This window comes from Spermophilus citellus (assembly GCF_964194105.1).
Source record: "Spermophilus citellus genome assembly, chromosome: 6".
Lineage (NCBI taxonomy): Eukaryota > Metazoa > Chordata > Mammalia > Rodentia > Sciuridae > Spermophilus > Spermophilus citellus.
Window position 1 is genome coordinate 67,227,070 of NC_138187.1, and position 14,348 is coordinate 67,241,417.

At 36.6% G+C, this 14,348-nt stretch overlaps 1 protein-coding gene and 1 pseudogene across 7 annotated transcripts in view; both read right to left on the reverse strand.

Annotated features, from left to right (window-relative positions):
• Window positions 1–14,348, reverse strand: part of ARHGAP12 (Rho GTPase activating protein 12) — a 116,713-nt gene that overhangs the window by 86,291 nt on the left and 16,074 nt on the right. For all 6 annotated transcript variants that reach the window (XM_081300474.1, XM_081300475.1, XM_081300473.1 and 3 more), the window contains exon 3: window positions 11,217–11,978. In XM_081300474.1, coding sequence (XP_081156600.1) covers window positions 11,217–11,894 — 678 coding nt within the window. In that variant the 5' untranslated portion in view covers window positions 11,895–11,978. The remainder of the gene's footprint in view (window positions 1–11,216; window positions 11,979–14,348) is intronic.
• Window positions 2,815–3,116, reverse strand: LOC308652106 (non-histone chromosomal protein HMG-14-like; annotated as a pseudogene). Its single transcript has one exon. The product of its transcript is annotated as a non-histone chromosomal protein HMG-14-like (transcript).

Below are 14,348 nucleotides of genomic sequence, written 5' to 3' on the forward strand. Positions count from 1 at the left end.
TAGACTGGACACGGTGGAGAAAGAATCAGTGAGTCTGATTATATGCCAATACAAACGTTCCAAACTGAAAGCAGGATAAATGTCCCCTAAAACTATACATATGCATCAGCATATAATACCTGAATTACTTCAGAAAAACCAAAGATCAAAGAAAATTCTGAAACAAGTAAAGTGGGGTGCATCTTTACAGAGAAATGAGGATGAGAATTTCAACGAACTTCTCATCAGAAACCATGCAAACAAAATGGAGTGAAATAATGTAAAGTGTTGAAAGAAAAAAATCGCCAACTAGAATTTTATATTTTAAAAATGATGCATCCGAAGTAGAAATATTTGCTTGGGTCAAACAAAACTGAGAGAATTCAGTGCTACCAGATCAGACCTTCCCTGCAAGAAATGTTAATATTGTTGAGACTGAGGTTATAGCTTAGGGGTAGAATGCTTGCCTAAGATGCAAAAAACCCTGGGTTCAGTCACTGCAAACATAAAAATTTAAAAACTGCTAAGGTGGCATTACTCCCCAAATTGATCTACATACTTCAAATAATACCTAACACAATTCCAGCTTGTTTCTTTGTAGAAATTGACAAGCTAATTCTAAAATTTATATGGAATTCAAAAGACCTAGAATAAATAAAAATACTCTTGAAAAAGAATAAAATTGAGCCAGGCACAGTGGCACATGCTAGTAATCCCAGAGGTTTAGGAGGCCGAGTTGGGAGAATTTCGAGTTCCAAGCCAGCCTCAGCAACTTAGCAAGGCACTAAGCAATTCAGTGAGACCCTGTTTCTAAATAAAGTACAAAAAAGGGCTGGGCATATGCCTCAGTGGTAAAGCACCCTTGGGTATTGAACCTAACTCGTGTGTGTGTGTGTGTGTGTGTGTGTGTGTGTCTGTCTCACACACACACACACACACACACAAATTGATAGTATTAAAAAAAAGTTAAAAACCAGTCCATTAAAAACTGAGCAAGCCAGGCACTGTGGCGCACACCTGTAATCCTACCGGCTTCGGAGGCTAAGGTAGGAGGATTGCAAGTTCAAAGCCAGCCTCAGCAAAGCAAGGGGTTAAACAACTCAATGAGGGTGTGTCTCTTTTTGTATAGAATACAAAATAGGGCTGGGGATGTGGCTTGGTGGTTGAGTGTCCCTGAGTTCAATCCCCAGTACCAAAAAAACCTGAGCAAAAAGAAACACTTCACCAAAGAAAATCGATAGCAAAATAGCATATAAAAAGATGCTTTAACAACGTTTCTCATCAGGGAATTTGAATTAAAACATAAAAACACTACACACCTATTCAAATGTCTAAATAAAAAAAATGCCAATATTAAAAGCTGGTAAAGATATGGAGTAATAAATATTCTCTATCACTGCTAATGGAAATACAAAATAATAAAATCACTTTGCAAGACAGGTTTGCAGTTTCTTAGAAAGTTAAATATAGATGTACCATAATGTCTAGGAATCACGCTTATAGGTTATTTAGCCAACTGATCTAAATTTACATCGATGCAAAAGCCTACATATACAGGGTGCAAAGACATACACCTGTAATTCCAGTTACTCAGAAGGCTAAGGCAGCAGAATTGCAAGTTTGAAGCCTAAGTGATCAAAGTAAAAAAATAAAAGGGTTAAGGTTGCAGCTCAGTGGGTTCAATCCTCAGTATGCGCGCGCGCACACACACGCGCGCACACACAGAAAAAACACAAATCAATTTTTATGTCACTCCTATTCATAAATGACAAAAGAAGGGTGATCCTGAAAATTAAAAACTAAAAGAACTACACATAAGCATTATGTTCAACTGAATAAAGTTTTATCTCATTGGAGTACAATTAACAGTTCTGATATGTATAGTGGTAGAGTACTCTGAGAGAGTACTCCTTTTTTGCCTCTTCTAGCTTCAGCTGGCTGCTAGCATTCCTTGGCTTGTGGCCACATTACTTTTGTCTTCACAGAGAATATCTTCAAATAACTTCAAATACCTCTCTGCTGCATCTTTGTGTGTGTGTGTGTGTGTGTGTGTGTGTGTGTGTTTGAGATTTTATTGGCTGTATTGAGAATCAGTACACAGACATTTCACTTTGTACACAATTCTTAACACATGTACCAGAAATCTAAAAAGCCTTATACTGTGATTCTTTTTCAGTTATTCCAGTGACTTTCCAGCTTTTAATTTGGAGGCAATTTTTTCTTAATAGAATATCAAGTACCAGTATCTTTGAATGCTGTTGTTACTTAGATCCCACTAATTCAAAACTTTGTCACACACAACAAACTCAAATTTTTCATCTTTCACAGCACATTAAAAATATTAGGAAAACTAGACTTCCACAACCAAAGATGTTACAGAGTACATATGATTCTGACAGCAATGATCCTGTAGTGGTCTTCTTTAGGAAACAATTCTACTAAAAAACACAGGAATAGAAGTAATTTAAAATATTCAAGACATTAAATGCAATACTGTGACTCCAAACTGTCATTTAATATGCTTTGTATTGTAGGATATAAAACTAACCCCCCACCTATGGAATGTTAAGCTGACACCAAAGACAGTCCAAGCCTCCCATAATTCAATATCCCACTATTTTCTGATTGTACCCAAAAATAAACAACCAGCAAATGATTTCACTTCTAAAAAAAAACATTTACACTTAAAAAATGGGATGATTGGGATTCCTTCCTTTTTTAAAAAAAAATTTCTAGAGCTACTAAAAAACTTGCATTTACAAAATAGTTGATGAAAATATTCCTCTAGATTGTACAAGAAGGGAAACGGGACCACTGAAAAGACATGGTGTATGATTAATCAGACTTGGCTTCTTTCTCTTCTGCTTCATCAGAGGCTGGACTCTCCTCGTTTTTCGTTTCTCCATTTTCTGCAGATAAATTTTCTTTAGTTTCTTGGTTAGCCACTTCAGCCTGTTTTCCCTTTGCTCCTCTTTTCCCTTTTTGAACTTTTTTGTCTGATGATTTATCCTTGCCCGCCACCTTCGGGGCTTGGCGTCCGCCTTGGCAGGAGCAGGCTTAGCCGACAGGCGGGCTGACCGCTGCTTGGGCTCCTCCTTCCTTGTGCCTTCGGCCGAGCTGACCTTCTTCTTGGGCATCCTGGCGGCACATGGAGCACGTGCCAGTGCTGCGAGCCATGGCATGCGGAAGCCTTCTGAAGCTGCGCTGCCTAGCTGCTGCTGTGACCCCTCTGCTGCATCTTCATATCACTTTTTCTGTGTGTGTGATGCCTCTGCCTCTTATAAAGACATTAGTGACTACATCCAAGTACCCAGAATAATCTCTTCATCTTAAGATCCTTCACTTAAAGACATTTGCAAAGACCTCTTTTCCATATGAGATAATATTGATAGGTTCCAAGGAATAGGATCTGATATTTGGGGTTGATATATTCAGCCTACTACAATTGCTAAAATAATTATGAAAAGGAATAGTGGTAGAAATCAGCATTCCCAATTTCAAGACTTATTACATAACTATAGTAATTAAGGCTACACAATATTACCTCACCTCATAGCCTCCTTCATCAGTGTTTTTATCTTTAAATCAGCCTATTTGTCTTAGTCCTCTTTCCAATAATTGTTCTCATTATTTAAAAGAACAGGGAAGAATGAAGCCGAACCATATGAACCAAAAAACAGATCCACACAAATATGCCCACTTGATTTTTTTTTCGGGGGGGAGTGGGTGTTTATGGGGCACTTTATTGAACCCACAGGAGCTTAACCATTAAGCTACACCCCCAGTTCTCAGGATTTTTGTGACAGCATCTCACTAAGTTGCCCAGGCTGGCCATCGGACCTGAACTCCTACTGCCTCAGTTTCCCGAGTCATTTACAAGCATGTACCACCAGGCCTGACAAAAATATAAAAAAACAATGTGTTGAAGGAAACACTGTTTTTTCAACAACTGCTACTGTAATAACTAGAGATCTATAAGTCAAAATAAAAGAACTAGGATCTGAGTCTCAAATCTTATCAAAAAATAAAATCTGAATAGATCACATATTCAAATGTAAAACATTGACTTTTAAGGGAACAAAAACATAGAAGGAAACAAGATTTAATATTCAGGGCTTCTGTGATAGTTACTTTTGTGTCAATTTGGAGGGGCCACAGGGACCATATATTTGGTCAAATGTTATTCTGGATGTTTCTCTGTTGGTATTTTAGAAAAGATTAACATTTTCTAACCAGTTTTTTAGTAAAGCAGGTTGACCCCCATAATGTGGGCAGACTTCATCCAATGATAAAGGAACAAATAGAACAAAACATCTCCTCAAAGCAAAGGGAAGCAATGCCAATAAGTGGCCTTTGGAATTTCAATGCAACATCAGTTCTTCCCTGGGTCCCAGACTGCAGATCCACTTCATAGATTCTGAACTTGTAAGCCACCATATTTACAAGAACCGAATGCTTAAATTTATCATTCTCTCCCACCATATATAAATACATATATGAATATGTATACAACACATCCCATTGGTTCTGCTTCTCTAGAGAAGCCTGAACGAGCTATGCAAGGAGTTCTTAGACTTGAACTGAAAGCATGACTCATAAAAGGAAAAATTAATAAATTGGAATTCATCAAAATAAAAAACTTCTGCTCTGCAAAAGACCCCACTAAAAGGATGAAAAGACAAACTATACGCTGGGAAAAAATATCTGCAAATAATTTATCTGACAAATGACTAGTATTCAAGCCACATAAAGAGCTAAAAACTCCAGAGCAAAAAAACAAAGAAACAAAGCAAGAATCAGAATCAAACTGGATACAGAATAGATATTAGAATTATCAGATAGGGAATTTCAAATAATTATTATTAACATTAAAAAAAAACCAAACAATCCAATTAGAAAATTGACAAAAGACATGTAAAACCTTTCAGTAAAGAGGATACATTATTTATGGAAAATACACACACATAAAAAGATTTCTGAGGCTGAGGGGCTCAATAGTAGAGCACATGCTTGGCAAGCATAAAACTTTAAACTCAATGTCCAGCACCAATTTAAAAAAAAAAACAGAGTCACGTATGAATAGCCATTAAGGAAATGTAAATTAAAATCACAATGAGATATTACTACACGCCCATCAGAATGGGTTACCAAAGAAAAGATGACATTGCCAAATATTGGTGAGCACAGAGACAAACTAATTCACTGCTGCTGAGATATAACATGGTACAGCCACTCTGTAAAACAGTTTGGCTGGTTCCTAAAAAACTAAACATATAAACTGGACATGGCAGTGCACACCTTTAGCAACCTGGGAGGCTGAGGCAGGAAGATCACAAGTTTAAGGCCAGCCTCAGCAACTTAGCAAGACCCTGCCTCAAAATAAAAATAAAAGGGGTTGGGAATGTAATTAAATGGTTAAGTGCCCTGGGTTCAACCCCCAATATCAAAAAATAAACAAATACGTAAAAGTAAAAATTACTAAACATGAAACAACTATACAACTATATTCACCAGCATTTATCCCAGAGAAATAGTTACCTTCACACACCAACCTGTACAAACATGTTTTGAACAGTTTTCTTTTAATGAAGCCAAAAACTAGAAGGGAAAAAAAAAACCCTACACATTCTTAAATGGATAAATGGTTAAATAAACTATGGCATAACCATATCACAGAAGACTGCTCGACAATAAAAAGAATGAATATTGATAGACACACAAACCTGGATCAATCTCCAGAGAATTACAGTGAATAACAAAGCCAACTAAAAGTTGGTTCTTTGAAAAAATAAATAAGATTGATAGACCACTAGCCACGCTAACAAAGAGAAGAAGAGAGAGAACCCAAATTACTAGCTTACAGGATGAAAAAGGCAACATCACAACAGACAATTCAGAAATACAGAAGATAATTAGAAATTATTTTGAAACCCTATACTCTAATAAAATAGAAGATAGTGAAGGCATCGATAAATTCCTTAAGACATATGAACTACCCAGATTGAATCAGGAAGATATAAACAACCTAAACAGACCAATATCAAGTGAGGAAATAGAAGAAGCCATCAAAAGACTACCAACCAAGAAAAGCCCAGGACCGGATGGATATACAGCAGAGTTTTACAAGAACTTTAAAGAAGAACTAATACCAATACTCCACAATCTATTTCAGGAGATAGAAAAAGAGGGAGAACTTCCAAATTCATACTATGAGGCCAATATCACCCTGATTCCCAAACTAGATAAAGACACCTCAAAGAAAGAAAACTACAGACCAATATCTCTAATGAATTTAGATGCAAAAATCCTCAATAAAATTCTGGTAAATCATATACAAAAACATATCAAAAAGATCGTGCACCATGATCAAGTAGGATTCATCCCTGGGATGCAAGGCTGGTTCAATATACAGAAATCAATAAACGTTATTCACCACATCAATAGACTTAAAGATAAGAACCATATGATCATCTCGATAGACGCAGAAAAAGCATTTGACAAAGTACAGCATCCCTTTATGTTCAAAACATTAGAAAAACTAGGGATAACAGGAACTTACCTCAACATTGTAAAAGCAAACTATGCTAAGCCTCAGGCTAGCATCATTCTAAATGGAAAAAAAAAAAAAAACTCAAGGCATTCCCTCTAAAATCTGGAACAAGACAGGGATGCCCTCTCTCACCACTTCTATTCAATATAGTTCTCGAAATACTGGCCAGAGCAATTAGATGAAAGAAATTAAAGGCATAAAAATTGGAAAAGAAGAACTTAAATTATCACTATTTGCAGATGACATGATTCTATACCTAGAAGACCCAAAGGATCTACAAAGAAACTACTAGAACTAATAAATGAATTCAGCAAAGTGGCAGGATATAAAATCAACACGCATAAATCAAAGGCATTTCTGTATATCAGCGACAAAACTTCTGAAACGGAAATGAGGAAAAACACTCCATTCACAATATCCTCAAAAAAAAAATAAAATACTTGGGAATCAACCTAACAAAAGAGGTGAAAGATTTATACAATGAAAACTGCAGAACCCTAAAGAGAGAAGTAGAAGAAGATCTTAGAAGATGGAAAAATATACCCTGTTCATGGATAGGCAGAACTAATATCATCAAAATGGCGATATTACCAAAAGTTCTCTATAGGTTTAATGCAATGCCAATCAAAATCCCAATGGCATTTCTTGTAGAAATAGATAAAGCAATCATGAAATTCATATGGAAAAATAAAAGACCCAGAATAGCAAAAGCAATTCTAAGCAGGAAGTGTGAATCAGGAGGTGTAGCGATACCAGATTTCAAACTGTACTACAGAGCAATAGTAACAAAAACAGCATGGTACTGGTACCAAAACAGGCGGGTGGACCAATGGTACAGAATAGAGGACACAGAAACCAATCCACAAAACTACAACTATCTTATATTTGATAAAGGGGCTAAAAGCATGCAATGGAGGAAGGATAGCATCTTCAACAAATGGTGCTGGGAAAACTGGAAATCCATATGCAACAAAATGAAACTGAATCCCTTTCTCTCGCCATGCACAAAAGTTAACTCAAAATGGATCAAGGACCTTGATATCAAATCAGAGACTATGCGTCTGATAGAAGAAAAGGTTGGCTCCGATCTACATATTGTGGGGTCGGGCTCCAAATTCCTTAATTGGACATCCATAGCACAAGAGTTAATAACTAGAATCAACAAATGGGACTTACTTAAACTAAAAAGTTTTTTCTCAGCAAGAGAAACAATAAGAGAGGTAAACAGGGAGCCTACATCCTGGGAACAAATGTTTACTCCTCACACTTCAGATAGAGCCCTAATATCCAGAGTATACAAAGAACTCAAAAAATTAAACAATAAGAAAACAAATAACCCAATCAACAAATGGGCCAAAGACCTGAACAGACACTTCTCAGAGGAGGACATACAATCAATCAACAAGTACATGAAAAAATACTCACCATCTCTAGCAGTCAGAGAAATGCAAATCAAAACCACCCTAAGATACCATCTCACCCCAGTAAGATTGGCAGCCACTATGAAGTCAAACAACAACAAGTGCTGGCAAGGATGTGGGGAAAAGGGTACTCTTGTACATTGCTGGTGGGACTGCCAATTGGTGCGGCCAATATGGAAAGCAGTATGGAGATTCCTGGGAAAGTTGGGAATGGAACCACCATTTGACCCAGCTATTGCCCTTCTTGGACTACTCCCTGAAGACCTTAAAAGAGCGTACTACAGGGATACTGCCACATTGATGTTCATAGCAGCACAATTCACAATAGCTAGACTGTGGAACCAACCTCGATGCCCCTCAATAGATGAATGGATAAAAAAAAATGTGGCATTTATATACAATGGAGTACTCCGAAGCACTAAAAAATGACAAAATCATGGAATTTGCAGGGAAATGGATGGCATTAGAGCAGATTATGCTAAGTGAAGCTAGCCAATCCCTAAAAAACAAATGCCAAATGTCTTCTTTGATATAATGAGAGCAACCAAGAACAGAGCAGGGAGGAAGAGCAGGAGGAAAAGATTAACATTAAATAGAGTCATGAGGTGGGAGGGAAAGGGAGAGAAAAGGGAAATTGCATGGAAATGGAAGGAGACCCTCATTGTTACACAAAATTACATATAAGAGGTTGTGAGGGGAATGGTAAAAAAAAAAAAAAAATAAGGAGAGAAATGAATTACAGTAGATGGGGTAGAGAGAGAAGATGGGAGGGGAGGGGAGGGGGGATAGTAGAGGATAGGAAAGGTAGCAGAATACAATAGTTACTATTATGGCATTATGTAAAAATATGGATGTGTAACCAATGTGATTCTGCAATCTTTGTAATGTTTTGAATAACGAATTAAAAAAAAACAAAAAACAACACTCAAGCAGCTGTAAAGAGGCATAACTAGAACCATTGGACTAAATCATCTTCAGAAGCAGCTCCCCCAGGCCAGTCAGGCCTGTATAATACTGGAGCAACCCCAGGAGAGACCCCAAGCCTTCGCATCTATTCAGCTAAGTTGCTGATTTACTGGTCCACAGAAATCGAGAGATAATAAAATTTATTAATCATCAATAGATACCTAATGTATTTACTATGTACTCAACAACTCTATGATCCTCATTTTAAGATGAAGTTAATTGCCACATGGAGGTTAAGTAAGTTTTCCTTGGGTTGAAACTCAGTGGTAGAATACTGGCCTCACATGTGTGAGACCCTGAATTCTACACCTACCACCACAAAGAAAAATAAAAGTAATTTTTTCTGATTATCACATGGCTGGCAAGTGATATGGAACCAGATTCAAATTTAAGGCCAAAACTATTAACTACTATGCAAAATGTGCTCACCAAAGTTGAAGTAGTTCTGATAACATGGCTTTTATTTTTTGCTATGAAGTAGAAGGCAACAAAGTTATCTAGTAAGAGCACAGGAAAAAGCAAATGAATCAGTGAAATTAAGAAAATGGAAAAGGTTTAAAACAACTGTCTCAGAGTTAGGAAGACAGCTGGTCAAAGAAATCTGGTAGTACTTCCAAATAGTACTGCGACCAAGTAGAAGTTGGGAACCATGAACTTCCAGTGGAGTGAACTTAAGATGACCACAATGAAAAGAACACATAATTGTTCATGCAAGTAAATACAATGGGTGAAATATACAGATAGCTGGTTGGAAAAGAAAACATGTATCTCCCAAAGCCCATTAGCTTGATAAGGAGCTAACATAGAAAAACGTCAGGAAACACTATATATTCTATGTCAGAGTGTCATATAAAGATTGAAGGAAAGTCTACTGATACCCACAATGATAAACTGATCTCAAACACCTTAAGTTTTTCTAGAGAACCTTCCCTTTTCCTATTTCATTCAAAAATATTACAAGAAAAGTTACAACCTACAAAAAGAATATACTTCCATGACAATGAGACCACAACTAAGTAACCTTCTAGTCATACACTGACTTAGCTTGATGAATACCCTACAACCGAGCTTCACCCCCAAACTTAATAATTTTTAAATTTACTTAAAATTAGACTTTCCTAAATGCACCCAAATTTTAATTTCACCCATATTTGGGGGGCAGTGGAGTAGTACTGCAGACTGAACCCAGAGGCAACTTTACCACTGAAGAATATCCCAGACCTTTTTTTTTCTTAAATTTTGTGATAAGGCCTTGCTAAGTTGCTGAGACTGGCCTCCAACCTGTGATCTTCTTGCTTCAACCTCCCAAGTAGCTGGGATTACAGGTGTGTGCCACTACTCCCAGGGCTTTGCACAGCTGAACAAGCATTCTGCCACTAAGCCACATCGCCAGTCATATGAATATGCTTTTAAAATGGCTTTACTTCACATGAAAAATAAACTGGCATAACCTGGCAGCAAAAATAGGAGGCAAAACAAAATTAGGTTAAGAGAAGAGGGGTGGGGGGAATCAACCCTGAAATCAACAACCTAAAATTTTTTGTAGGCTAAAGTTCCATGTAGTCAAGAGTGAATATTTAGATATTTAAGTCACAAAAGTATATTAGTGGAAGTAAAGGTTCCTTTGCTCTACATTTTTTGGTATTTAAGGTTAGTAAACTAGTTTCAATGAGCAATAGCTAGTGGTTAATACTCCAGTGACATCTCATGTATCTATTATTGTCTGAGATTTATTAGAAATAAGTCAAAAATGAGCAGAGAAAGGAAACAGTAAAAGTTTTTCTATTAAAAGAAACATTAAGCAAGGTGTGGTGGCACACACCTGAAAGCCCAGCTATGTGGAAGCTAAGACAGGAGGATCACAAGTTCAAGGCTAGTCTGCATAATTGAATAAGACCTTGTCTCAAAATAGAAAAACAAAAAGCAAGGTCATAGCTCAGTGGCAGAGCACTTTCACAGAACGTGAGAAGTCCTGGGTTTGATCTCCAGATACAAGAAAAAGGTAAAAAGAAATATCATCACTGCCTAAAATAAGTAAATCCCTTCTGCCTTAGGCAATAAAGAGAAAAAAATAACTTTCCCAAATTTAAAGTAGTCCTAGTCCTGAAAGGCAAAGAATTATGAAAACCATAAAGTGACATATTTTCTAACTCTTTATATCAAGACAGAATCCACATATTCTGAAAATATAAAGCAAAACAAATAAGTCCTAAATCTTATATAAAGACTTTAAATAAAATACAAAATTAATTTTTAATTAAAGTAGGACATGTGTTTCACCATTCTATTCTAAATCTTACCCTTATCTGTTCAGTGGAGCTGCTGCTAAGTTCATCTCCAGATTCAGAATCTTGATGGGTTCTTTCCGAGCCTTCTCCTACTGAATCACAAGACTGTTCCTGGGAGAAGCTAGTTTTCTCAATGTCCAAGAACTCTGGACCAGGAAAGTGACCAAATAAGCGCGTCCTGTTCTGGCTACAAACTTTAGGAGAATGTGCGTCACTGTTAAACTTTGCATTATTATGGGTCAGGTCCAGGCTTAGATTGAGAGTGGGACCTGGATTATAATTGGGTCCAAAATTCTGATTGGCATCACGAATAAGACCTGTTCCTTGAACAGACGATGATGGCTTCCCAAAACTTGAAAGCTCAGGCAATTTGTTCACATTTTCTGTCGATCTCTGAAGGTGTGGACTCTGCATCATTTTCATAGAATTATTTGGCAGTCCAACTGCCTGCTTAATAGGCGGCATTAGAGCTTTGCGGGTGACCTCCTTAACATATTGGGCTGGCACATAAAAGGCTTTGGAATTCTCATCTGGTTTAACTTGCCACCAGTCATCATTGGTCTTTTTCACCAAGATATACCGCTCCCCTTGTTTTATCACAATCTTTCTGTCCTTGGCTTCATATTCATAATCATATTCCACTTCAATATACACTTGTCCTGGAACCATCTTCCCACTTCTGTCAGCCATTTTTATTCAATATTATTCACCTCTCAAAAAGGATGGCATGCCACATTATGGCTTTAGGACTTGCTGCATTAATATAGTATGTTACTTAAATGGAAGAAGAGAACAAAGAAAAAATTTAATGTAATCTGGATTTGCTATTTGTTCACAAACATCACATAATACAGGTAATACAGAACATTACCTTCAAATCTCAAACCCCAGAAAAGAAACAATACATAATATGTATTATCCTACATTTAAAAAAAATACTTTCATTTTAATTATAATCTAAATTTTTCAGTAATTCATGACCCAAACTAAAACTAATGACTGGAACAGTGAACATACTAACCAGTCCAACACAACACTATCAAAAGTAAGAGTTGGAAAGCACTTTCCTAATTTTCATGGCTACTTCAAACCTCCTTCATTTTCCTAGGAAGGCTCACTAATAATAATAACTAATGTCTCGGGAACCTGTCAATGGCCAGATACTGAGCTAGGTTCACTATATGCAACACCTAAGAAAGCTTTTGAAAGTGGACTTCAATGACCCCACCTTAATATTTTACTTCTTATGTTTCGGGAAGATTTAAAACATTATTAGCAAGCTTTAAAAAGGTTTAAGTTACACAACTAAAAAGAGTATGTTCCTAATATAATTTTTTTTTAAATAATGCTATTACTAGGCAAAACTTACACATAGATAACCAAAAGAAACTACCTGTTTACTTGGTTTCCCTCTTACCACTACTCAGTAGGGCCACAATCCTTTTTAGGCCAAATTCACAAATATTAAGAGATAACCAGTCTTTTTATTTATAAACGTTAAAAAATATACTTGTTCCTCTAATTCAAAATCTGTTAGAAATGGCCCAGCTACTTGAGCAGCTGGAGCAGGAGGATGAAAAATTTGAGGCCACCCTGGTCTTGGTGAGATCCTATCACAAAATAAAATAAAGGGCTGTGGTGTAGCTAAGTAGTAGAGTGCTTCCTAGCATGCATGTGACCCTGGGTTTAATTCTCAGTGCCACAAAAAAAAAAAAAAAAGAAAAGAAAAGAAAGAAAGAAAAGAAATGAAATAGCCCTAAACTGCCTTGAGAAATCTAGCATTTACTTTTATTTCCATTCCAATCCCAAAATATTTTGGTACCTCTAGAACCATAGGGCTCAAGATTCAAAATAAGCACAGTAGCTCAATTTTGCTACAACCTGAGTATGTCAACTCCCAACTGTTATGGGATGAACTGTATACTCCAAAAAGATACATTAAAGTTCTAACCCCAGGACCTGAAAATGTAATCTTATTTGGAAATAGGGTATCTGCAGACATAAAAGTTAAGATGGGGTCATAGTTGATTAACGTGGGCTCCCAAACCCCATTACTGGTATCTTTATAAGGAGTAGATTTGGAGACAGAGAAAAGAAGACCAAGTGAAGACTGAACAGAAACAAGTGAAAACCAAGAACCACCATAAGCTGGGAAGGGGAAAGGAAGGAGGTCTCCCCTAGAGTCTGTGGAGGGCATATACTCTGCCAACACTGATTTTTGGACTTCTGGCCTCCAGATCTTCAAGAGAATAATTTCTGCTGTATTAAGTGACCCTATTTGCAGTACAGATGGAGCATACCTCATCCAAAACTCCCAAATGCTCCAAAATCTGAAACTTTCTGAGCACTAACATGAAGACAAAAATGGAAAAATATTGGGAGGCTTGAGACAAGAGGATCTCAAGTTCAAAGCCAGCCTCAGCAATGGCGAGGTGCTAAGCAACACAGTGAGACCTGTCTTCAAATAAAATACAAAATAGGGCTGAGGATGTCACTCAGTGGTCGAGTGCTCCTGAGTTCAATCCCTGGTACAAAAAAAAAAAAAAAAAAAAGAGAGAGAGAAAGAAAAGAAAAAATATCCAAAATATCTACACCTGTCCTCATTTGATAGGTCACAGTCAACCTGCAGCTATATTAAAAATACCATATATTCAGTCTATACCTGAAACATAAATGATTTTCACATTCAGACTTGGGTCCCATCTCCAAGATACTATATAAATGCAAATATTCCAAAATTTTAAAATATCCAAAATCTGAAATATTTTTGATTGCAAGCATTTCAAATAAGGGATATTCAATCTCTATTTTTATTACAACAGCCTTAAGGAATTAACATACACAATTCCAAACTCAAGTATGTCAATGTTAAAGCAAACAGAGTTACCAAAAATGTATAAACCCCAGATTCTAAGACAACCTACCAATTTTCCTCAGCATTCAAATATTAGGTATATTAAACACTATATGTACAGAAAAGACCATTCTCCTGAGGATAACATTCTTCTCTATGATAAAATCTATAAGCTCAGGTGGTAAATATTTACTAATAGAATTTCAGCAAGTAAAATTCTAGACAAGCTACTTGAGTACTGAGTTTAAAAGAATACTGTAGTTTCAAAAAAAAAATTAAAATAAGAAACT